General features: G+C 40.0%; 1 protein-coding gene across 1 annotated transcript in view; it reads left to right on the top strand.

Moving 5' to 3' along the window:
- Nucleotides 1-26,425, top strand: part of fstl5 (follistatin-like 5) — a 427,630-nt gene that overhangs the window by 168,570 nt on the left and 232,635 nt on the right. Inside the window, exon 7 of the mRNA XM_060926685.1 lies at nucleotides 7,850-7,970. Coding sequence (XP_060782668.1) covers nucleotides 7,850-7,970 — 121 coding nt within the window. The remainder of the gene's footprint in view (nucleotides 1-7,849; nucleotides 7,971-26,425) is intronic.

A 26,425-nucleotide genomic window follows, 5' to 3' on the forward strand; every position in this document is an offset into this window, starting at 1 on the left:
TAGCACCAGCTCTTTGCTGGGCCAGAGGAAAGAACTGCTTACATCACCGGGGGGAGGCAAAGTTGTTAAGACCAACAACAATAATAAGACCGCCAAAGCCGACATAACACCGGCTAACGTTAACTCATGACAAAGGCTAACATAACCATCTCACATTCAGTGTAAGTAAGAGTCAAAACGTTATTAGGTTATTACTTGTCTCCTAGAACATAATCGCCGTCCACTCAAAACCTGTCGATCAACACAAACATATTGGATCTGCCATTTTCTGATCCCAATGAAGCACCGTAAACCCAGAAGCAGCAGCTGTACAAACGTGAAGTCATCCATTATTGTTGTTGTTGCTTCGATGTTCGCGCCAAGGTTTATGCAAACGCAGCGACGTAACTGACGTATACAGTGACGTAATGACGTGGCTCCCCTTAGCACCCTGAGCTATGGAAAAGCAAACTGGTTCTCAGCTGGCTCGCAAGTTGAACAAGTTGTGAACCAGCCCCAGCACTGGCCCCGAACCAGCCCTGGAACTGATTTGGTGGAAAAGGGGTATGAGGCAGCCCGACATGAAGCAGAGTCACTGATACCACCCCAAAGTTGATCATTTTCGAGCAGCTGCACATGTTTCAACATCTAACCAGTCAGGACTAAGAAAACTGAGCTCCACAGTAAGCTGTCATGACATCATTGAAAATGTCGTCAACATTGCATCTCCCATTTCAGCTGTTAACTAGATAATGAAGTGCATAATAAGCAGTCTTTATGAAATTAGCTGACTCCTCTTGGGGGGAAAAATGATGGAGGTTGTGCCAGTTGTATACCTATTAACAGTATTATGATGAATTATTGTTTTTACCTCCGCCAACTTTGTCGGAGGAAGTTATGTTTTCACCTCTGTTTGTTTGTTTCCAACATAACTCAAAAAGTAGTGAATGGATTTGGATGAAATTTGGTGGACAGCTTTAGTATTTTCCCAGGTTCAAGTGATTTGATTTTTATGTTGATATGTGGCTTGGCGGAGGTATGTACTTTATCAAGTGATCTTCTAGGTATTATTATTATTATTACTACTACTACTACACAGTCACCACCCATCCATCCATTATCCATAACCGCTTATCCTGTGCAGGGTTGCAGGCAAGCTGGAGCCTATCCCAGCTGACTATGGGCAAGAGGCGGGGTACACCCTGGACAAGTCACAAGATCATCGCAGGGCTGATACATAGAGACTAACAACCATTCACACTCACATTCACACCAATGGTCAATTTAGAGCCACTAATTAGCCTAGCCTGCAAGTCTTTGGACTGTGGGGGAAACTGGAGCACCCAGAGGAAACCCACACAGACACGGAGAGAACATGCAAACTCCACACAGAAAGGCCCCCGTCAGCCACGGGGCTCGAACCCAGAACCTTCTTGCTGTGAGGCGACAGTGCTAACCACTACACCACCGTGCTACCTACATCTTTCGTTTTACTCATGAACACATTCTATCAAGCTATTGATGCATCATATGGTCTTCTAAACCAGTTCAGCTTAAATGGCTGTGGTAAGATAGAAGGGGAAAGGTCATCCTACACCAGCACTCTGACCTGAACATGGTCTAGAATTAGATGCCCTCTGTGTTCTCTTTACACTCCTCAGTCTGCTTGACTGAACAGTGAATCTGACGTATGGCTGTTTGCTGATGCAGCCTTTTTTTTTTCTTACACTCTTGTGAAGGAAGGTAGCAGGTACAGTGGTGCTTGGTTGTTTGTGCACCGTTTTGAATTTTCTATATTTCTGCATAAATATGATCTAAAACATCAGATTTTCACACAAGTCCTAAAAAGTAGATAAAGAGAACCCAGTTAAACAAATGTGAAAAAATATTATACTTGGTTATTTATTTATTGAGGAAAATGATCCAATATTACATATCTGTGAGTGGCAAAAGTATGTGAACCTCTAGGATTAGCAGTTAATTTGAAGGTGAAATTAGAGTCAGGTGTTTTCAATCAATGGGATGACAATCAGGTGTGAGTGGGCACCCTGTTTTATTTAAAGAACAGGGATCTATCAAAGTCTGATCTTCACAACACGTTTGTCGAAGTGTATCATGGCACGAACAAAGGAGACTTCTGAGGACCTCAGAAAAAGCGTTGTTGATGCTCATCAGACTGGAAAAAGTTACAAAACCAGCTCTAAAGAGTTTGGACTCCACCAATCCACAGTCAGACAGATTGTGTACAAACGGAGGAAATTCAAGACCATTGTTACCCTCCCCAGGAGTGGTCGACCAACAAAGATCACTCCAAGAGCAAGACTTGTAATAGTCGGTGAGGTCACAAAGGACCCCAGGGTAACTTCTAAGCAACTGAAGGCCTCTCTCACATTGGCTATTGTTAATGTTCATGAGTCCACCGTCAGGAGAACAATGAACAACAATGGTGTGCATGGCAGGGTTGCAAGGAGAAAGCCACTGCTCTCCAAGAAGAACATTGCTGCTCATCTGCAGTTTGCTCAAGATCACGTGGACAAGCCAGAAGGCTATTGGAAAAATGTTTTGTGGATGGATGAGACTGAAATAGAATTTTTTGGTTTAAATGAGAAGCGTTATGTTTGGAGAAAGGAAAACACTGCATTCCAGCATAAGAACCTTATCCCATCTGTGAAACATGGTGGTGGTAGTATCATGATTTGGGCCTGTTTTGCTGCATCTGGGCCAGGACAGCTTGCCATCATTGATGGAACAATGAATTCTGAACTATACCAGTGAATTCTAAAGGAAAATGTCAGGACATCTGTCCATGAACTGAATCTCAAGAGAAGGTGGGTCATGCAGCACGATAATGACCCTAAGCACACAGGTTGTTCTACCAAAGAATGGTTAAAGACGAATAAAGTTAATGTTTTGGAATGGCCAAGTCAAAGTCCTGACCTTAATCCAATCGAAATGTTGTGGAAGGACCTGAAGTGAGCAGTTCATGCGAGGAAACCCACCAACATCCCAGAGTTGAAGCTGTTCTGTACGGAGGAACGGGCTAAAATTCCTCCAAGCCGGTGTGCAGGACTGATCACCAGTTACTGGAAATGTTTAGTTGCAGTTATTGCTGCACAAGGGGGTCACACCAGATACTGAAAGCAAAGGTTCACATACTTTTACCACTCACAGATATGTAATATTGGATCATTTTCCTCAATAAATAAATGACCAAGTATAACATTTTGTCTCATTCATTTAACTGGGTTCTCTTTATCTACTTTTAGGACTTGGGTGGAAATCTGATGATGTTTTAGGTCATATTTATGCAGAAATATAGAAAATTCTAAAGGGTTCACAAACTTTCAAGCACCACTGTAAGTGAGCACAAAGTGGCCTTTTCATGCCCCTTCACTCTAAAAAGGTCAGCGCTGTAAGGTTTTCCCATTATACAGCGCAATCCACAATTATTGGCACTCCTCGTTAAGAAATGTTCTTAGGCTTCTAATAAATTCTTTTTTTTTTAATAATACAGGACAACAGTGCAAAAAAAGAGAAAAATCCAACCTTTAATTCAAGTGCATTTATTCAGTGGGAAAAAAATCCCACATTAAGAAATAATTATTTTACATGAAATCATGTGTGCCACAATTATTGGTACCCCTGATATTAATACTTTGTACAACTCCCTTTTGCCAACAAGACAGCACTTAATATTCTCCGATAACATTTCACAAGATGGGAGAATACAGAGAAAGGGATATTCAACCATTCCTCTTTGCACAATCTCTCTAAATCATCCAGAGTCCTGGGTCCTCTCCTATGCACTCTCCTCTTCAGCTCACCCCACAGGTTTTCAATTGGGTTGAGGTCTGGGGACTGAGATGGCCATGGAAGGAGCTTGATTTTGTGTCTGGTGAACCATTTTTGTGTAGATTTGGCCACATGTTTAGGGTCATTACCTTGCTGAAAGATCCAGTGACGAGCCATCTTCAGCTTTCAGGCAGAGGCCACCAGATTTTGACTTAAAATGTCCTGGTATTTCAAAGAGTTCATGATGCCATGCACACTAACAAGGTTCCCGGGGCCTTTGGAAGAGAAACAGGCCCACAGCATCACCGATCCTCCCCCATACTTCACAGTGGGCATGAGGTGCTTTTCCGCATACTCATCTTTTGTGAAGTATTAGAGTATTTGTTGCCAAAAAGCTCTATCTTGCCTTGGTCTCATCTGACCAAAGCACATGGTCCCAGTTGAAGTCCCAGTACCGCTTAGCGAACTCCAGACGTTTATGTTTATGCTTGTGAGAGAGAAAAGGCTTTTTCCGTGCATGCCTCCCAAACAGCTTGTTGGCATGTAGATAGCGCCTGATGGTTGTTATGGAGACTTTATGACCCCAAGATGCTGGAGAACTTTTTACTTCCCTTACCATCCTCCTCACTGTGGGTGGTGGCAAGATAAACTTGCATCCTCGTCCAGGCTTGTTTGCCACTGTTCCAGTTGTTTTCAACTTCTTGATGATTCCTCTGACTGTAGATACGGGCCGGTGCAGGTGAGTGGCTATTTTCTTGTAGCCATTGCCTGATTTATGAAGGTAGGCACACATCTGCCTTACTTGAATGGTGTGTCCTCTTGTCTTTCCCATGTTGAAGAGTGTATAAGAGAAATAGGCCTCTGTGTCACATCATATTTATACCCCAGGGAAACAGGATGTGATGAATTACTCATTAAAGGTTCCTAGATACTCTGATCAACTTTATAAACTACAGTAGAAATGACAGAAATGCTTCAATTACATTTATTTATTTTCTAGGAATTATGGGTGCCAATAATTTTTTTTTAATTCACTTGAGTTAAGGGTTACATTTTTCTACAATTTTCAGTGTGAGATTATGCTTCTGCAATAAAAAAAAAATTGAATTTATTTTAAGACTTTTAACACATCTTAACCAGGGGTGCCAATAATTGTGGAGGGCACTGTATTAAAGGAGTGGGGGGGGGGGGAGGAACTTGTAAAGCCTCATTTTAGAAAAAAACATATAATTTTTTGCATACTTAATTATTGCTGTACATGCACTTTTCCCACTGTATATGTTTTTAATCACAAACTCAGACTTTTACAAACAGAATCAGTCAAAAGCTTGGACACACCTTCTAATTCAAAGTTGTTGGGTTTTTTTCTTGATTTTTATGAATTAAAAGACACTTCTTCATGTTTTAAAGTAATGATGGATGTCATTTCTCTTTACTTAGTCAAGAGCATCTTGACATAATATGGATGACTACACTTGTGGTGTTGAATAGGGCTATTTACTGTATTTGTATTATTTACTGTTGACTGTTTGATCTCAAACGCATTAAGGCGGCAAGAAACTCGTCCACTAATTAACTCTGATGAGGCACAGCTGTTAATTGAAAAGCATTCCAGTCACTTCGTGACTACCTCATGAAGCTGGTTAAGATAATGCCAATAGTGTGTCAAGCGTTATCAAGGTAAACACTGGATACTTTGATGAATCTAAAATATGAAACATATTGGGGTTTTTTTAACACTTTTTTTGTTTACCACATAATTCTATGTGTTTCAGATGTTATTTCATAGTTTTGATGTCTTCAGTATTGTTGTACAATGTAGAAAATACAAAATACAGGAAGATCTATGAATGAGTAGAGTACGGGTGTACAAACTTTTGATTGGTTATCTATCTATCTATCTATCTATCTATCTATCTATCTATCTATCTATCTATCTATCTATCTATCTATCAGTTTATTTGGTTGATTACTTGTTACGCTTTTCCCTTTACAACCAAAACCATGTATTTCTTTTTTCAGCACAAACTCAGATATTAATTTATTTGTACTTACTTATTGCTAAACTATGCACTTTTTTCCTTAGCAACAAAAGCATGGTATATATACAGTGTATATATATAAAAAAAAAAATCTCCTTCTCACCCCTGGTGGGGGGGTGTTATCCATGTCATCCTCAAGCTCGGGTCCTCTACCAGAGGCCTGGTTGTTTGAGGGTTCTGCGCAGTATCTTCGATGTTCCTAGTACTGCGCTCTTCTGGACTGAGGCTTCAGATGTTGTTCCTGGGATTTGCTGGAGCCACTCTCCCAGTTTGGGGGTTACTGCCCCAAGTGCCCCCACTACTACGGGGACCACGCAACCCTTGACCTTCCACATCCGTTCCAGCTGCTCTTTCAACCCTTGATACTTCTCAAGTTTCTCATGTTCCTTCTTCCTGATGTTGGCATCAGCTGGGATCGCCACATCTATCACCATCACCCTCTTCTGCTCTTTGTCCACCACCACTATGTCCGGTTGGTTAGCCAGGATCTGTTTGTCAGTCTGGAAGCTGAAGTCCCACAGAACCTTGGCCCTGTTGTTCTCAGCCACCTTCTGTGGTATGGCCCATTGGGACTTGGGTACTTCTATTCCATACTGGTTGCAGATGTTCCTGTATACTATCCCAGCTACTTGGTTGTGCCTCTCCATGTACGCTGATCCAGCTAGCATCTTACACCCTGCTACTATGTGCTGGACTGTTTCAGGGGGATATATATATATATATATATATATATATATATATATATATATATATATTTTTTAATTTATTTATTTTTTCCCAGCACAGGTTTGCTTACTTATTCATTTACTTATACCGGTATATACGCACACACACACACACACACACACACAAGTTTAATTAATTTGTTTAAATATTGTGCAGCTGCCACTTTTTAAAAAATGTAATTCCATTTTATTTTATTAGCTCATCCGGCCAATCGGTGATGAGTTTATGCGATCATGTGTTGTCCCTCATCCATCCGACATCGTCCACATTTCATGAAAATCACTTCTTCTCCCTCAATTCTTCACCGATTTTGATTCTTTCTGGTATGAAGGTAGGGGTACTTAGGGTGCATATAGCTTCTACCCAGATTTGCTTCATTGCAATTATTAATGAAGTTATGGACTAATTAAGCCGTAATTAGTTCAGTTCAACAAAAATCACTTCTTCTCGATCAATTCCTCGCCGTTTTGGATTCTTTCTGGCAAATAGGTCGGTATTCCTTGGGTGTATAGCTTCTATATATAGTGTATATAGCTTGTAACATTTATTGTGCAAGGTGGCCCATTTTAGATCGTTTCTTCTGGACTAGATGGGGCTGGAGTGAGCTACGCCGTCATTGACGGTCTCGTTTATTGATTTGTTTATTTTTATTAACTTCAGGTAAGGGGAAAAAGCAGAAGCTAGTTTATTACAGTGGATTTATCATGTTTTGGAGCCAAACGCTTCATATATTACATTACCTTACAGGCATTTAGCAGAAGCTTTTATCCAGAGCAACATACAACATACCCAGAGCAGCCTGGGGAGCAGTTCGGGGTTAGGTGCTTTGCTCAAGGGCACTTCAGCCATCCTTGCTGGTCCAGGGAATTGAACTGGCGACCTTTTGGTCCCAAAGCTGCTTCTCTAACCTTTAGGCCCTGACATGCTCTATCCTGTTTCGTGGATGTTCCACAGCATTAAATGGAACTACAAATGGACAAAAAGTACTGTCCTTTAATTAAAAACAAGTCATTGGCAAATTTCTGTGGTACAAGAGGAATAAAACACAATTGGAAATCTTCTGTGTGGAAAGAGTAACTTCACATCACATCACATCAGGTCACATTACACCACCCTGTGATTGATTATTTTCCTGTAACAGCATGTCTTAATATGCTTCATTCCTTATATGGTACAGGTATAAACCCTATATTATTGTATAATATTAAATCAGAGCTGCAGGACGTTTGTCTTTATTTCATAACTCTGATCCTCAGACAGCAGGAAAGATTATGGGCTAATGGACTCCTCTGCGTGTTACTCTCCTTCAGGTCATCAAACAAGAAGGTTTGAGAAACACAGCATCAGAGTGCACACTGTTTGACCTGCTAAAATACAGCGATATGGACGACGATGAGCACCTGACGAGGGATGAGTTCTACTCAGCTTTTGGTGAGTATCATCTTCCCTTTCTTTTCGTTGTTCATTACTTCTTTTACCGTGTTAATTTTATGGTTATTTTTCCTTTTTTTTAAGGTTAAGAACCAGTTTACTTCTATATATGATGGAGGATGTTTGGCCAAAAAGTCAGAGTTCTCCAAACATCCTGCTCGATATTTCAATGGTTACTGCATATACAGTGCTCAGCATAAATGAGTGCACCCCCTTTGAAAAGTAACATTTTAAACAGTATCTCAATGAACACAAACAATTTCCAAAATGTTGACAAGACAAAGTTTAATATAACATCTGTTTAACTTATAACGTGAAAGTAAGGTTAATAATATAACTTAGATTACACATTTTTTTCAGTTTTACTCAAATTAGGGTGGTGCACAAATGAGTACACCCCACAACAAAAACTACTACATCTAGTACTTTGTATGGCCTCCATGATTTTTTTAATGACAGCACCAAGTCTTCTAGGCATGGAATGAACAAGTTGGCGACATTTTGCAACATCAATCTTTTTCCATTCTTCAACAACGACCTCTTTTAGTGACTGGATGCTGGATGGAGAGTGATGCTCAACTTGTCTCTTCAGAATTCCCCATAGGTGTTCGATTGGGTTCAGATCAGGAGACATACTTGGCCACTGAATCACTTTCACCCTGTTCTTCTTCAGAAATCCAACAGTGGCCTTAGATGTGTGTTTAGTCATGTTGGAAAAGTGCACGACGGCCAAGGGCACGGAGTGATGGTAGCATCTTCTCTTTCAGTATAGAGCAATACGTCTGTGAATTCATGATGCCATCAATGAAATGCAGCTCCCCGACACCAGCAGCACTCATGCAGCCCCACATAAGGACGCTGCCACCGCCATGTTTCACTGTAGGCACCATGCATTTTTCTTTGTATTCCTCACCTTTGTGACGCCATACAGTTTTGAAGCCATCAGTTCCAAAAACATTTATCTTGGTCTCATCACTCCAGAGTATAGAGTCCCAGTAGTCTTCATCTTCGTCAGCATGGGCCCTGGCAAACTCTAGGCGGGCTTTTTTGTGCCTGGGCTTTAGGAGAGGCTTCTTTCGTGGACGGTATCCACGCATGCCATTCCTCTGCAGTGTACGCAGTATTGTGTCACGGGAAATAGTCACCCCAGTTTGGCTTTCTACTTCTTTAGATAACTGCAGTGAACTTGCATGCCGATTTTCTTCAACCCTTCTCATCAGAAGACGCTCCTGTCGAGGTGTTAACTTCCATGAACGACCTGGACGTCTCTGTGAGATGGTTGCAGTTCCATCTTTCTTAAATTTTTATACCACTTTTGCTACAGTATTCTGACTGATAAGTAAAGCTTGGCTTTTCTTCTTGTAGCCTTCACCTTTGTGGTGTAAAGAAATTATTTTCTTTGGGGAATTCTGAAGAGACAAGTTGAGCATCACTCTCCATCCAGCATCCAGTCACTAAAAGAGGTCATTGTTGAAGAATGGAAAAAGATTGATGTTGCAAAATGTCGCCAACTTGTTCATTCCATGCCTAGAAGACTTGGTGCGGTCATTAAAAATCATGGAGGCCATACAAAGTACTAGATGTAGTAGTTTTTGTTGTGGGGTGTACTCATTTTTGCACCACCCTAATTTGAGTAAAACTGAAAAAATGTGTAATCTAAGTTATATTATTAACCTTACTTTCACGTTATAAGTTAAACAGATGTTATATTAAACTTTGTCTTGTCAACATTTTGGAAATTGTTTGCGTTCATTGAGATATTGTTTAAAATGTTACTTTTCAAAGGGGGTGCACTCATTTACGCTCAGCACTGTATATTGCTCAAGGCACATCTCAGGAAGCTCAGCATCCCGCCATATCACTTTGTTTTCTCAATCCTCCACAAGAGTTATAACTCACATGAAAGGAAAACTCTGAAGTCCAGCCTGTTGTGTTTGTTGTTTGTTTCATTGTGCATTATGCACCTTCAGGGCAGGTTCATTCCATAGAGGTCCAGGTATTTGGATGAAACAGGTCTCTTTAAATGAGTATCGAGACACTTTGGCAGGGTTTATAACCTTTTGAAATAGACTGGAGCAGAGAGTGGTACTGCTCTAATGCTAGTTATGTAATGGCAGACAGATTTCTCTGAGTGGGTTAAATGCTGAGTTGTGTAATGCAACTTTCTGTAGTGGTCCCATAATTGCAGATTGGGATCATGATGGGACTCAAACACAAGCAGGAAGAAGGACTATCAGCATATCCAAAATCTCTCTCTCTCTCTAGCTTATCTGTCCATAAGGCTGATGAGCTGTTGCCATGGCGTGGCGTCCATCGTTGATCTGTCACTTACAATTCAGTTAAATCGTATTTCCTCCATCAATTCTCCAAGGATTTCCATTATAATTGTTTTGTTTGAAAGAACTCATCACTCCGCAAAAACCTGGTCGTTGTTTTGTCTTTTCGTTTTTTGCTAATGAGTTAGTAATTAGGCGGCACGGTGGTGTAGTGGTTAGCGCTGTCACCTCACAGCAAGAAGGTCCGGGTTCGAGCCCGGTGGCCGGCGAGGGCCTTTCTGTGCGGAGTTTGCATGGTGTCCGCATGGGTTTCCTCCGGGTGTTCCGGTTTCCCCCACAGTCCAAAGACATGCAGGTTAGGTTAACTGGTGACTCTAAATTGACCGTAGATGTGAGTGTGAATGGTTGTCTGTGTCTATGTGTCAGCCCTGTGATGACCTGGCGACTTGTCCAGGGTGTACCCCGCCTTTCGCCCGTAGTCAGCTGGGATAGGCTCCAGCTTGCCTGCGACCCTGTAGAACAGGATAAAGCGGCTAGAGATAATGAGATGAGATAGTAATTAGGCCAAATTAACAAATTTTCCAGGCCTCTCACTAGAATTTTATCTCTTCTCTCATTTCTGACCCGATTTCAGTTCTGATCGATGTTTTGGGTAGATCTTCCCTTGAGGAACAAAATTTGGTCATTTGTTTGTTAATGGTCCTGGTTTTTTTTTTTCAGTTAAATCGTATCTCCTCCCTCAATTCTCAAAGGATTTCAGTTATGATTGTTTTGTTTGAAAGAACTAATCCTTCTGCACAACACCGTGTCATTGTATTGTCAATTTTTTGCTAACAAATTGCTAATTAGGTCATTTTAACGAGTTTTGGGACTTCTCATTAAAATTGTATCTCCTCTTGCAGTTCTCACCGGATTTCAGTTCTGATCCATGTTTTGGGTTGATCTTCCCTTGGTGAACAAAACTTGATCATTTGTTTGTGATTTTCTTGTTCTAAACAATTTGTTTACAACTTTGTTTATTTTCAGTTCAATCATGTCTCCTCCGTCCCTCAGTTCTCAATGGATTTCAGTTCTGATTGTTTTATTTGAAAGAACTAGACCTTCTGCACAAAACTCGGTCATAATTTTTTGCTAACAAATTAGTAATTAGGTCAACTTAACACCTTTTCTTCTGACTAGAATTCTATCTCCACTCTCATTTATCATGCAAATTCAGTTCTTTTTTTTTTAATAGATAGGACAGTGTAGAGAGACAGGAAATGAGCAGGAAAGAGAGAGATCGGGAAATGACCTCGGGTCGGAATCGAACCCGGGTCCCCAGATTTATGGTATGGTGCCTTAGCCATCTGAGCCATGACATCCCCGCAAATTCAGTTCTGATCGATATTTTGGACAGATCTTCCCTCGGGGAACAAAATTTAGTGCTTTATTGATGTTCCTGTTGTAAACAGTTTGTCCTGGAGGTTGGTCCTCTCTCACATCGTCACATTTCAGTTCTGTTTGATGTTTTGGTCGTCATGGTTGTTTTGTTGGCAGGCCAGATGAGCTACTACATCCTTGATGTTCTGGTAATAGTAGATTTTATAAAAACTATCACACAATCCCAATGATGCCATGGCCAGGAGTAAAGAATGCAAAATTGTCCATGCTGTCTGGGAAGGAGTGATGGGATGACATACTCTCTCTCCTCTGTCAATCACAGTGACCCTAGCCAATCCTGTGCATCTGTGAGCTCATATATGCAAAAGAGGGCAGATAGCACAATTGAATTACGCGGCCCTGTGACAGAGCACGAGCGGTAGTTTGTAAAGATGTGGTTGGCTGGATTCGTGTGGCTTGTCGATGGGAATTGACCAGGACCAAGTTCCAGAGAAAATGGGGCGGGGGTTGGTAGGTGGATGGGGTAACTATTACACATACACACAGTTACAAAATTTTCTTATGATTTAGATCAGGACTTGACAGACTTTTTGAGTTAATTTAACTTCATGAATGTTATTTAAAATTAAAAATTAAATAAAGCTAATAACTATAAGATAAATGTGAGTTGATTCAAGATATATACAGTACAGTGTAAGTCTTAGGCACATGTAAAGAAATGCTGTCGACCAAAAATGGCTTAAAAATAATGAAATGAAATGAAATGTTTCAACATTAGAACCAGCAGTAAGCCAAAGTCGATATTTGGTGTGAGACAAAATTTCCTTTGCTTTAAAAAAATAGTATTCTCAGGTCCAATGAGTGCAGTTTGATAAGGAAATGAGCTGTAGGTTTTACTGAGCATCTTGCAGAACCAGCCACAGTTCTTCTGGACACTTTGACTGTCACACTCACTTCTTCATTTTGCACCAAAACCCAGTAGCCTTCATTATGTTTTCTTTTTTCATCTGAAAAGTGCTCTCTTATGGAATATGCTGCTCAGATACACTACCATTCAAAAGTTTGGGGTCACTTTGAAATGTCCTTATTTTTGAAAGAAAAGCACTGTTCTTTTCAATGAAGATCACTTTAAACTAATCAGAAATCCACTCTATACATTGCTAATGTGGTAAATGACTATTCTAGCTGCAAATGTCTGGTTTTTGGTGCAATATCTCCATAGGTGTATAGAGGCCCATTTCCAGCAACTCTCACTCCAGTGTTCTAATGGTACAATGTGTTTGCTCATTGCCTCAGAAGGCTAATGGATGATTAGAAAACCCTTGTACAATCATGTTAGCACAGCTGAAAACAGTTGAGCTCTTTAGAGAAGCTATAAAACTGACCTTCCTTTGAGCAGATTGAGTTTCTGGAGCATCACATTTGTGGGGTCGATTAAATGCTCAAAATGGCCAGAAAAATGTCTTGACTATATTTCCTATTCATTTTACAACTTATGGTGGTAAATAAAAGTGTGACTTTTCATGGAAAACACAAAATTGTCTGGGTGACCCCAAACTTTTGAACAGTAGTGTACAAACTTTTTTTTTTTTTCTTTTCTGTAACGTTTAATTTTGTGCTGAACCCCCCTCCCGAACGTTTGGAACTCTAAAATGTTTTTGTGTTGTTGACTCAAAAATGTAGAAGTCATAAAATAGAAATCTATAACAAAGTTTCTCTGGAAAGAAAAAATATGGTGCCTAAGACTTTTGCACAGAACTGTATATTAAAAAAAAAAAAAAAGACCAATTTTCTGGCTATATTTCACAGCTGCCATTTTAGAGACTATTAGTCAATATGAGGGCATCTGAAACACTCTGACTCTAAATTTGTCATGCTTTTCAGTATTGTCTTAAAATATAATAATTTACATTTACATACTAATGCTTTCCGTAACTTTTTACTTACAGCATATTTCATTATTTACTATATCGATATCAATTCTCATTTTAAAGCAATACAAGAGTAGATTTTGCCAGTTATGTGTGCACTGTATGTACTGTAGTATAATGATTTTCTTTATTATGTAACCCGGACACGAAGGGGGAAAAAAAAAGGTGGGGGACTGAAATTGGACCCATTGTGTGAATCATCCTAAAAAGCAGACATCACCGAGGGTGACTAATGCATTAGTGCAGCAATCATAAAACATGCAGTATATTTGAACATACTTTATTTAATAGCTGTAATTTATACACTAAGAATAGAAGACAAAAATATCGGATTCACTTGGAAATATTAGAAATATCAGTATCTTCCCAGCAAAATGTTACATTCGTACAATGAGATAGAGTGTGGACTGCTGGGATTAAAAAAATAAATAAATAAAATACTTCAGGTTTATTCGTCAGAAGGTGATATTAATATGAATTGAGTGTTTTAAATACAGTAAAGATCTATTACGACAAAAAGAGAAACATAGAATGATCGACACAATCTCTGGAAGTCACATTTACAACAAAAAGAGCATAAGAAGAAGAAAATGTAGCTCATTATTTGCGTTCTATTTTGGGAAAGAAATATTTTGATATTGAGATCACTTTCGAATGATGGAATGTTTCAAATGTTACTCACTTATCACTTATTCACTTTCAGCATGTTCTCCTGGTCAGGGTCACAGTGGACCCAGAGACGGTGCACAAAAGTAAGCATGAGGTAGGAATACATTGTGGATGGGTTGCCGGTCCATCACAGAGAATCTTTTTCTTCTTCTTTCGGGTGCTCCCATTCGGAGTTTGGCATAGGTTTTACATCGGATGCCCTTCCTAACGCAACCCTCCCCAATCTCTCCAGGCTTGGGACTGGCACCAAGTATGCACTGTCTTGTACAACCCCAGTGGCTCGGTATTTTACCTCATCTGCATGTCTTTGAACTGTAGGAGAAAACCAGAGCATCCGGAGGAAACCCGCACAGACACGGGGAGAACATGCAAACTCCACACACAAAGGTTCCCGTCGGCCATGGGGTTCGAACCCAGAACCTTTTTGCTGTGAGGTGACAGTGCTAACCACTACACCCGGTTACTACACTACACCTATGCCCGGTTATCCATCAATGAGGAAATGAAAGTGAATTATTCACTATAAAAAACATGAAGTTTTACATTTGAAGTAAATTTAGCAAGTCTTAAAATGTCCTTGTGCTGGTTCTGTCACATTTTGTGTCTTTGCTAAATCTATACTTTTAAAAAAATGAATTTTTCTGGATTTTTTTTTCGATTCAGTGTCAAAAAAACATACTCTTCGTCTTCCTCCTCCTCATACTACTACTACTACGACTACTACTACTACTACTACTAATAATAATAATAATAATAATAATAATAGGGCTAAATAGTACCACAATCATAACAATATTTTTCGTAATTTCTTAAGTTTTACATTTTCTTACTCTATTGCCAGATAATTTTGCTTCTTTCCAGACATAAATGCTTACATTTTGAGCAAAAGTCTCTGCCAAGGGGTGGCACAGTGGTGTAGTGGTTAGCGCTGTTGTCTCACAGCAAAAAGGTCCGGGTTTGAGCCCCGTGGCCAGCGAGGGCCTTTCTGTGCGGAGATTGCATGTTCTCCCTGTGTCTGCGTGGGTTTCCTCCGGGTGCTCCGGTTTCCCCCACAGTCCAAAGACATGCAGGTTAGGTTAACTGGTGACTCTAAATTGACTGTAGGTGTGAATGTGAATGGTTGTCTGTGTCTATGTGTCAGCCTGTGATGACCTGACGACTTGTCCAGGGTGTACCCCGCCTTTCGCCCGTAGTCAGCTGGGATAGGCTCCAGCTTGCCTGTGACCCTGTAGAAGGATAAAGCGGCTAGAGATAATGAGATGAGATGAGATGAGATGAGTCTCTGCCAACTATTTCAAGCTTGAAATTAGTTTTAGGAATTGAAATTATGGGGTGACACTGTGTCGTCTCACAGCAAGAAGGTTCTGGGTTCGAGCCCAGCAGCCGACTGGGGTCTTTCTGTGTGGAGTTTGCATGTTGTCCCCATGTTTGTGTGGGTCCCTTCTGGGTGCTCTGGTTTCCCCTACAGTCCAGAGACATCCTGTTAGGTTAACATGGGGTGGTGTTGGGCTGAAATGCCCTTGAGCAAGGCACCAAACCCCAAACTGCTCCCTGGGCACTGTAGCATAGCTGCCCTCTGCTCTGGGTATATGTATGTGCTCATTGCTCAATTGAATGTTCGCTGCTTCAGATGGGTTAAATGCAGAGGATGAATTTCAGTATACTTGAGTGTACATGTGACAAATAAAGTCTTCTTCTTCTTAAAAAATGTCTAGAAATAGGTTTAATCATATATTTGTTTGATAATCTTAAAAGGGGGTTTTCACTAATGTCACAGATTTTTGTTTTTCATGCAGCATCCACCATATTGCCGGGCAAACAAAGAACCATAGCTGCGACAGTTAATATTGAAAATCTAGATAACTGCAGTCAGTACAATCTCTCTAAAACAATTAAACATTTATATTATACCAGCAGATTGTGTTAGATCCAAAAGCTGAAACATGCAGGCATCACCTATCCATATAATTAACCCACCAATGTATTTATTCCATTTGAAAAATGTTCAGCAAACCAGCTACCAGATTTGGGACACTACGACATCCTGAACTGTTTACTATTTGGCATTGCTAAATACACTGGAAATGCTAAAGACTTACAAAAGCACAGATGCCTACCGATATTTTGAAGCAGGTTTCATGCCGGAATGTTATGGGAAATTTCCAATAAAAAATACCTTATTATGACAAAGGTAAGCTCAAACGTGGACTTTTGGTAATGGTAATAAACAAGCCAGGGCCTAGATCTAGCATATTTTTTGGTGTTTAGCCTTGTCTACATTATCAGAATGTAACAAACATGCTGCTAGACTCACCAAGCATTAGATCTAATAAAATATTTCACATCCAAAGTCCACATCCAGGTCTACATTTTAATGTTGCACACAGCTTTCACACTAACCTGATATAAAATGTTCTACACACATGGGAATGATTTTATCATCCAGTCTTCCCATTTAACTGCAGCTCAACATTTTTCTCGTCTTTCTGTGTTTGCCGGGAAGCAGTGAAAAGTTAAACCAGGCTTATCTCCACGTCTGTTATTACATCCAAAAGCACTACAGGTCTCTGGTGGTGTTCTTTTAGATGCAACTTCTACAAGTTTATCTGTAGATGTTTACTGAACTATGCTTACAGTCACTCGTGTACACTTGTGCTGGTCATTGTCAAATAGAAAGTTTGCCTGGTAACATGGCTGCATAAACAAATCTGCAGTTACGATAACATCATGTGAAAGGTCCCTATATATAGTAGCTGCAAGTGGCAATACTCGAGTCCAAGCAATTACGTAGGCTGTAATTCTTCATTACTTTATCCTTGTCCCGCTTAATCATGTATCCTTTATCTACCTCTACTGAAGTGTTCACATGTTTTCAATTAATGATTCATTTAGATTGCAGAATTTGACTCCTTATCCACAAAGTTCTGTCATTTTCCAAAAAAGTGCAAATATTACAAGATAAATGATACAAAATATAAAAAAACCCTTTGTGCTCGCTCTCTCTCTCCCTCTTTATCTCTCACCTCATTTGCTTTTTTAATCTCGTCCTTGCCTGACATTTTCAATTCACATTTCACTCAATTTCCATTTACATTCAGTATTCTAATAAGCCCAGAAAGCAATAAAAAAGTAGAAATGCATAACAAAGCGCAGTTATGTTCGCTTTTTTATTTTGCCCGCAAATTACATTCCACATCAAACTGTGTGCATAACTCCCATTCTGGAAAGTATCGAAAGAGAGAGAGAGTCAGTCTATGGGGAGCGACCCTTCAGGCGAAGCACTTGAGTGAGAAAAGAGCATGTTGTTCTGTACCTTCCCTTACAGAAAAGAAGTTTATTCAAGTGTACTTCTAGTGTACTTCTTTTAAACTAAAAACAAGAGAGTATGCTTTCAGTTTACTTTTTATTTACTTATCAGAGACATACTTAATGGGCGGCACGGTGGTGTAGTGGTTAGCGCTGTCGCCTCACGCCTCACAGCAAGAAGGTCCTGGGTTCGAGCCCCGGGGCCGGCGAGGGCCTTTCTGTGCGGAGTTTGCATGTTCTCCCCGTGTCCGCGTGGGTTTCCTCCGGATGCTCCGGTTTCCCCCACAGTCCAAAGACATGCAGGTTAGGTTAACTGGTGACTCTAAATTGAGCGTAGGTGTGAATGTGAGTGTGAATGGTTGTCTGTGTCTATGTGTCAGCCCTGTGATGACCTGGCGACTTGTCCAGGGTGTACCCCGCCTTTCGCCCGTAGTCAGCTGGGATAGGCTCCAGCTTGCCTGCGACCCTGTAGAAGGATAAAGCGGCTAGAGATAATGAGATGAGATGAGAATGAGACATACTTAATAAAGTTATACATAAGTATACTTGGCTTATACTGAAAAATATAAAGAAAAGTTTAAGTATATTAAACTTATACTTAAACTTTTGATCAAGATACACTTAACAAAAGTGTAATAACGTATTCAAATATTTGTGCCTTATGTTTAAGTGGACTTGCCCTGTAGTTGTGCTTAAGGGTTAGAGCTAGAAAACTAATAGTATACCTAGAAGGGTAATTACAGTATACTTAAACTAAAAAGTGGACTAGAAGTATAAAACAAGTAAACTCATAGTATATTTCCAGTACACTATGAAGTATGTTTTTGCAAACTAAAGAGCGGACTACAAGTATAGAGCTAGTAAACTATTAGTATATAAGTTAACTTGTGGTATACTTGCAGTACAAAATAAAAAATACTAGCTGTATACTCAGAGTTTACTTCTCTTAGACTTAAAGTGTACTTTTTATAAACTAAAAGTGGGTCAATTCAGTCCCAAGAAGTATTAGATTAGTTTACTTACAAGTATACTGTAAGTACATTGATATCAGTATACTTGGTACACAAAAGTATACTTAAGGAAATATACTTTAACTTTACTTAAGTATACTTAATAAAATGAACTTGAGGTATACTTCTTTTTGATAAGGGTCATATATTTTCAAGTTATTTTCTTTCAAAGCCGAACTTAAAATGAAAAGAAGATTTTGTGTCAACAGGTTGCCTCTGAGAAGATTTATTCTCCTCTAGTACGACTTCTTCAATTCTTTCTCTGGCCTTAACGCAACTGGAAAGTTGTATGGATAGAACGAGAGAGGCGTCAAACATACACTACCGTTCAAAAGTTTGGGGTCACCCAGACAATTTTGTGTTTTCCATGAAAAGTCACACTTTAATTTACCACCATAAGTTGTAAAATGAATAGAAAATATAGTCAAGACATTTTTCTGGCCATTTTGAGCATTTAATCGACCCCACAAATGTGATGCTCCAGAAACTCAATCTGCTCAAAGGAAGGTCAGTTTTATAGCTTCTCTAAAGAGCTCAACTGTTTTCAGCTGTGCTAACATGATTGTACAAGGGTTTTCTAATCATCCATTAGCCTTCTGAGGCAATGAGCAAACACATTGTACCATTAGAACACTGGAGTGAGAGTTGCTGGAAATGGGCCTCTATACACCTATGGAGATATTGCACCAAAAACCAGACATTTGCAGCTAGAATAGTCATTTACCACATTAGCAATGTATAGAGTGGATTTCTGATTAGTTTAAAGTGATCTTCATTGAAAAGAACAGTGCTTTTCTTTCAAAAATAAGGACATTTCAAAGTGACCCCAAACTTCTGAACGGTAGTGTATTGAAACTGTTGATAGATTTATATGATGATTGTGATTATCCATTCCATCAGATCTCGATCTATGAAAGTTATTAGGTATACTGATTGATTGATGGTGCAGATAAATGATGCAAAAGTGTAAAAAAAAAAAAACAACCAACCAAACAAACAAAAAAAACATTGACTTAAATTTCACTGTGAGGAGCTTCACTGATTGGTTCAGGAGTTGCTCAGACTGATAGCGAGCTTCACCACATCACAAACTAAGCCACGGTCCACTGACTACCGGTATACACCAGTATTGGAAATAAGGCCAGACCGGCGGACATTGACTGGTAATTTTCGCATTTGTCCGTCTGTGTTTCAAAAGCATCTAACTGGATGGCCCATGAAAAATTGTAAAGATATGGGTCTAATCTATTTCTAATTTTCTTCCATGTGTTACACTGGGTGTGAATACATTACATCGTAACAGGACCCATGATTGGCCGATAGCAGATGCACTTGATGCGATCGACAAGTTGCCTCTCATCAATAGGGGTGTTCACACGGCACATATTTGCATCGATGCTGCACCGATGTATTTTGTTGCGATATATCTTACACCGGTGTAAATTTTGTGGAGCGTTCACACGTCACAAACCTGCTTACTAGAGAGAAGCGTGTTAGCACCGGTGCAGCCCCACTTGCGGTCACACGGCAGTTTTTGCGACCGTGCTATATGATAGTAATAATGCAGAAATGAAATATGCGCATACGTGAAAATGTACTTCCTTTTCCCGGTTGTCATGGCATCACCAAGCGCCGGGAAAACAACGTGGATGAAGACACCAGTGTTGCCAGATACTGCTGACGTTTTCCAGCCCAAAATATGTTCAAATCCGCCAAAATGCACTTAAACCCGCCCAATCTGGCAACACTGGAAGACACGCAGTTCTGTTGTTGTTGATATTCGCCATTTTGGAAGTGCAAAATACCAGGATGCAAATTATGCAATGCCTGTATGTAATCAACTCTCCTCACGCGTAGCGAGTCTACCCCTGTAGCGTTCAGACGTCCCATTTTATATCGGTGCTGCCCCACAAACTAGCATTTACTCCGGAGTAAATTTCTTAAACCACCTCCCGAGCAGGGTTAGATTTGCACCGGTTTAAGCAGCTTTCAGGGGCTACACCGGTATAACTTTGTACCGTGTGAACGCTCTACCGGGGCAGCCCCGGTGCTACACCGGAGTAAAAGTTGCCGTGTGAACACCCCTAATGAGTAGAAGTGCATTCTGGCATGACACCACACGATGCTGTAGTAGGTATACCACGAATGTTAAAAGAAAATAGACTATTACAGGTCTTGGACCCTGACCTCTGGGGTCGAGAGCTTCACCAGCAAAGCTCGGCAGGTTTAGACTGAGTAGGTCATGGATTTAGATAAATATCTTCACGAGTTTTTATCATACAAGCATGACAAACATATTGACAGAAACTTTATACACTGTAAAAAAAAAATAGTTGAGAATACTTGAAATTTCAAGGCAACCGTCTGCATTAAGAATTTTAAGTTTTGCCAACGATGTGCCCATGATAATCCAAACTATGATAAAACTGTTATCTTTATTAAGAATTCTTAATTAAGTCAATTTTCAATTCCTCATTCTGCCAACATAGATTTCTCTTTTTGCTGAACAGTGGCATTCACAGTAGTGCAAAAAGGCAATCTCAATTTTTTTTAGGGGCTTTTTTCACCTTTATTTGGATAGGACAGTGTAGAGACAGGAAATGAGCGGGAGAGAGTGACAGGGAAATGACCTCAGGTCGGAATCGAACCCGGGTCCCCGGATTTATGGTATGGCGCCTTATCCACGACGCCCCTGAGGTCTACACAATTACAAAACTTCAATAATGTACAATAAACTTCACACTTTTTTAAAAACTTTATTTCAATATTGAAGTTTTGTAATTGTGTAGAACAATGAAAAAAGGCATGTATAGTTTAATGATAAATTGTGATAACCTCAGGGGCGTCGTGGCTCAGGTGGATAAGGTGCCATACCATAGACCCGGGTTCGGTTCCGACCTGAGGTCATTTCCTGATGTCTCCCGCTCATTTCCTGTCTCTACACTGTCCTATCCAAATAGAGGTGGAAAAAAGCCCCAAAAAAATCTAAAAAAAAATTGTGATAACCTCAATTGCCTTTTTTGTACTACTGTGAATGCCACTGTTCAGCAAAAAGAGAAATCTATGTTGGCAGAATGAGGAATTGAAAATTGACTTAATTAAGAATTCTTAATAAAGATAACAGTTTAATCATCTCATCTCATCTCATTATCTCTAGCCGCTTTATCCTTCTACAGGGTCGCAGGCAAGCTGGAGCCTATCCCAGCTGACCACGGGCGAAAGGCGGGGTACACCCTGGACAAGTCGCCAGGTCATCACAGGGCTGACACATAGACACAGACAACCATTCACACTCACATTCGCACCTACGCTCAATTTAGAGTCACCAGTTAACCTAACCTGCATGTCTTTGGACTGTGGGGGAAACCGGAGCACCCGGAGGAAACCCACGCGGACACGGGGAGAACATGCAAACTCCACACAGAAAGGCCCTCGCCAGCCACGGGGCTCGAACCCAGAACCTTCTTGCTGTGAGGCGACACAGTTTTATCATAATTTGGATTATCATGGGCACATCGTTGGCAAAACATAAAATTCTTAATGCAGACGGTTGCCTTGAAATTTCAAGTATTCTCAACTATTCTTTTTTTACAGTGTACTTTACACTTTCCTGTGTGCCCACTGCCAAATAATATTGTATTTGTTAAATTACCTAAAACGTAAAAACTTGTCACCTTACTCGGTCACACCAGAGTCGGAGCTCTGAGCGCCTACTTACGCATTCATAAAATACTATTCACATGGTAACAACATGATAATCACTTTCACTCTTTCGGTTTCGATTGGGTTTTTTTTCGCTGTGCTTTCTTCAATTTTCTATGTTCTAGTCGAGCAGATTTGAATGCCAAATGATATCACCATGTCTATTTTTGAGTCATTTTAAGTTATTTTGTTACAAAGTTACTCGGAATCTCGTCCTCAAAATTTTAACTCTATTATGTACGAATAGTTGTATTGTTAATTACTGAATTTCTTATAGACTTATTATTATTAACATAGTATAAAAATAGTCATTGTTGACCTAATGTTTCATGATTGTTATTATAGTACCTATATATGAGGACCAGTAAGTTGTAACTAACTGGAACATTCTTGGCCCCTCCATACTTTTTTTTTCTAGACATGGAACGGAAGTGTGCTACAGTTTTCTTGGGTAGAACTTTCAGCATGTTTTTCTTAAATCTTCTGACATTTTCTTGTAAATTATATTCACTCTGTAGTGTAATTAGCAACTAATATCTAGTGTCTTTCGATTACGTTCATTATGTCTTATATTAAATATAGTTAGTTTTTTTTTCTTTTTTATCAGACATCTAATTTATTGGGTTTGTTTACCTGACATGTTTCGACGTACAACTTCCGTCTTCCTCAGAGTGTCACCGGATGTTAATTGGTGACGCATCTTTTATCAGCTGCTGTTTCTGAAGGCGTGGCCTTCCTGTCTGGTTTGACAGGTCGGTCACGCCTTCTACTGTCTGTTTGTCCCCTGCAAGATGGCACTCCAGGTGTGGGAGAGCATGTATGCTCCCTCATCCCGGTTGATGGTCCTCGGGCTTCGCTTACGGATCTCCATGGCCTCCCTGATCCAGCGCTGATGTTTGTTATCTTCTGTGCGGATGACTCTGGCATTCCCCCAGTCCATAATGTGATTTTCCCTTTTACAGTGATCTGTTATAGCTGACTTATAATTTTCAGGAAATGGAAATAGCAATACACGGACACTTGGCAGACATACACGAACAGGAATTCACAGAGACAAAAACCCGACAAATACGAAAACTGGACAAACTCATCGCACAGAAAAAGAAGGCAGAACCGGAGCACACACACATCAACGACAAATGGATTTACAACATATCAAGGTACAAACTCTCACAAGCAGAACGCAGTATACTAGCAAAAGGACTCAACTACGCTGTTACACCGAACCATATACCACACGACGAATTCATTCTGGCAACTGAGTTAGCATGTGAGAAAATACAGGATCAGGGACAAAAAGCAGCACTAAGAAACGCAATAGCTGGTATATTGAAAACGGCCAAACCACCACCCAGCAACATCACCAAACAGGAAGCCAAAGCCATGAAAACATTAGCAAAAAATAAAGACATCACAATCCTCCCAGCAGATAAAGGCAGAACAACAGTTATTATGGACACTGATGAATATGAACGAAAAATGAATGAATTACTCAGCGACAACGCATTTGAAATATTAAAAAAAGACCCAACAGAAGACAAGAAAAAGAAACTTAAAGCACTACTAAAACCACTACTCAATGAAAATAAAATAGATAAGCAGGATTACAATCATTTAGTACCCACAGCCAACGTCATCCCCAGGATTTACGGTACACCAAAAATACACAAACCAGGAACACCATTACGCCCCATAGTAGATAGCATTGGTTCGGTCACATACAACTTATCAAAAGCACTCACCGAAATAATTAAACCATTACTAGGACTCACAGACCAACACTGCAAAAACTCAAAACATCTGGCAGAAGAACTAAAAAACATCAAAATGCAGCAAGATGAAGTTTTCATTTCACATGATGTCATATCTCTTTTCACCAGAACACCCACGGAAGCCACCATACAGATAGTACAAGACAAATTAAAAACAGACAGGACGCTCAAGAAACGTACAAACCTCACCGTACAAGACATCACTCAGCTTCTTCAATTCATCGCCACATCCACATACTTTCAGTTCAGGAATACAATCTACAGACAGAAGGAAGGTTTTGCCATGGGAGACCCACTATCAGCCATCATGTGCGGTTTTTACATGGAGGATCTGGAGCAAAAAGCACTCACCACAATACCAGCGGAATACAGACCAACACTCTGGAAACGGTATGTGGACGACATATTGGAAAAAGTAAAGAGGGGACACACTCAACAACTCACCGACCATCTTAACACCATAGACAATACCGGCAATATAAAATTCACACATGAAGAAGAAACGGAGCAGTCAATAGCATTTTTGGATTTAAAAATACAACACACAGAAGATGGGGATATCAAAATAAAAGTACACAGAAAACCCACACACACCGACCAATATTTAAACTGGACTTCCGAACACCCCATAATGCACAAAATATCCGTAGTTAGAACATTACATGAACGCACAGCAATAATTACAGATCCACAGGACAAAGAACAGGAGGAACAACATATACAACACGCACTGAAAGCATGTCAATATCCACAATGGGCAATATCCAAAGGGGCGGAACAGGTTAAAAACAACAAAACACAAAAGAAAGAGAAAAAACAAACTAACAAACAAGAACACAGGGGAGTAGTTACATTACCATACATCAGGGGAATAACTGAACGCATTCAAAGAGTAATGAGGAAACACAATGTTAACACACCTGTCAAACCACACACAACACTCCGTCAGATCCTGGTGCATCCCAAAGACAGAATACATCCGGACAACAGATGCAACACCATATATGAGATTCCATGTAAATTATGCAATAAAACTTATATTGGGGAGACAGGAAGGAGTTTCAGCACAAGAAAACATGAACATAAGAAAGAGTGCGAAAAGGAGACGGCTACAAGACAAACCCGAACAATAAAAGAAAAGGCACAACAGGAAAATTATAAGTCAGCTATAACAGATCACTGTAAAAGGGAAAATCACATTATGGACTGGGGGAATGCCAGAGTCATCCGCACAGAAGATAACAAACATCAGCGCTGGATCAGGGAGGCCATGGAGATCCGTAAGCGAAGCCCGAGGACCATCAACCGGGATGAGGGAGCATACATGCTCTCCCACACCTGGAGTGCCATCTTGCAGGGGACAAACAGACAGTAGAAGGCGTGACCGACCTGTCAAACCAGACAGGAAGGCCACGCCTTCAGAAACAGCAGCTGATAAAAGATGCGTCACCAATTAACATCCGGTGACACTCTGAGGAAGACGGAAGTTGTACGTCGAAACATGTCAGGTAAACAAACCCAATAAATTAGATGTCTGATAAAAAAGAAAAAAAAAAAAAACTAACTATAATATCTAGTGTACTTTGGCCTTTGAAGATCACAAAAATGTGCCGAATAGCTGAGAAGCCATCTCCAGGCATCAGAAGCCCTTCAGCTTTTGGGGCCCTAAGGCAGGCCCCAGACCCTCGGCCACATTGTTCCAGGCCTTTGTCCTGTCATTCAGACAGGCTGAAATTTGGAAGGACAGACAACATTTCAGACTTGTCTATCCTGTGACAGTTTATTTAAAATTCCTTATTTCCCACACTGATACGCCCACCCTTTTCATCGCCGAGTGCCTCTCTTATTTCTTTCTTTCTTTTTTTTTCAGACACTGACTTTACATTCATTATTTTTTAATTTTTTTAATCATTTGTGTTATCCTTGTCAAACAGCACTGGATTTTGAGACGCAAAATGACCGTGAGACTCCAACAAGCAGGCAGCAGTGCGACAATGTTTCAACAACCTACACCCTGATTGGTTGAATACACTCCTTCACAGATGGATTATTAGAAAAACTGAACCTGTTAGGGGAGAAAAATGTCGTTTTTTTTTTTTTTTAAGAGTGATGTAAGGATTTATTAGCACAAAAACAATGTTAAATAAACAAAAAGCCATCAAGGTACAAGTCATTATATGAAAAAATAAAATAAAATAACGTAAAAAAAATAAACATGAAAATGTGAGTAAATGTAATAATGTTTAAAAATATTATGAAAATAAACAGGATGAAAGAACGCATAATAATAAGATTAATTTTAAACCTTTAGTAACACTATAGTAAGGGTCCATGAATTATCATGAATTCATGCACAACTTTATTATTATCTCATCTCATCTCATCTCATTATCTCTAGCCGCTTTATCC

The sequence above is a fragment of the Neoarius graeffei genome, chromosome 8, assembly GCF_027579695.1.
Source record: "Neoarius graeffei isolate fNeoGra1 chromosome 8, fNeoGra1.pri, whole genome shotgun sequence".
In the NCBI taxonomy this organism is placed as follows: Eukaryota; Metazoa; Chordata; class Actinopteri; order Siluriformes; family Ariidae; genus Neoarius; species Neoarius graeffei.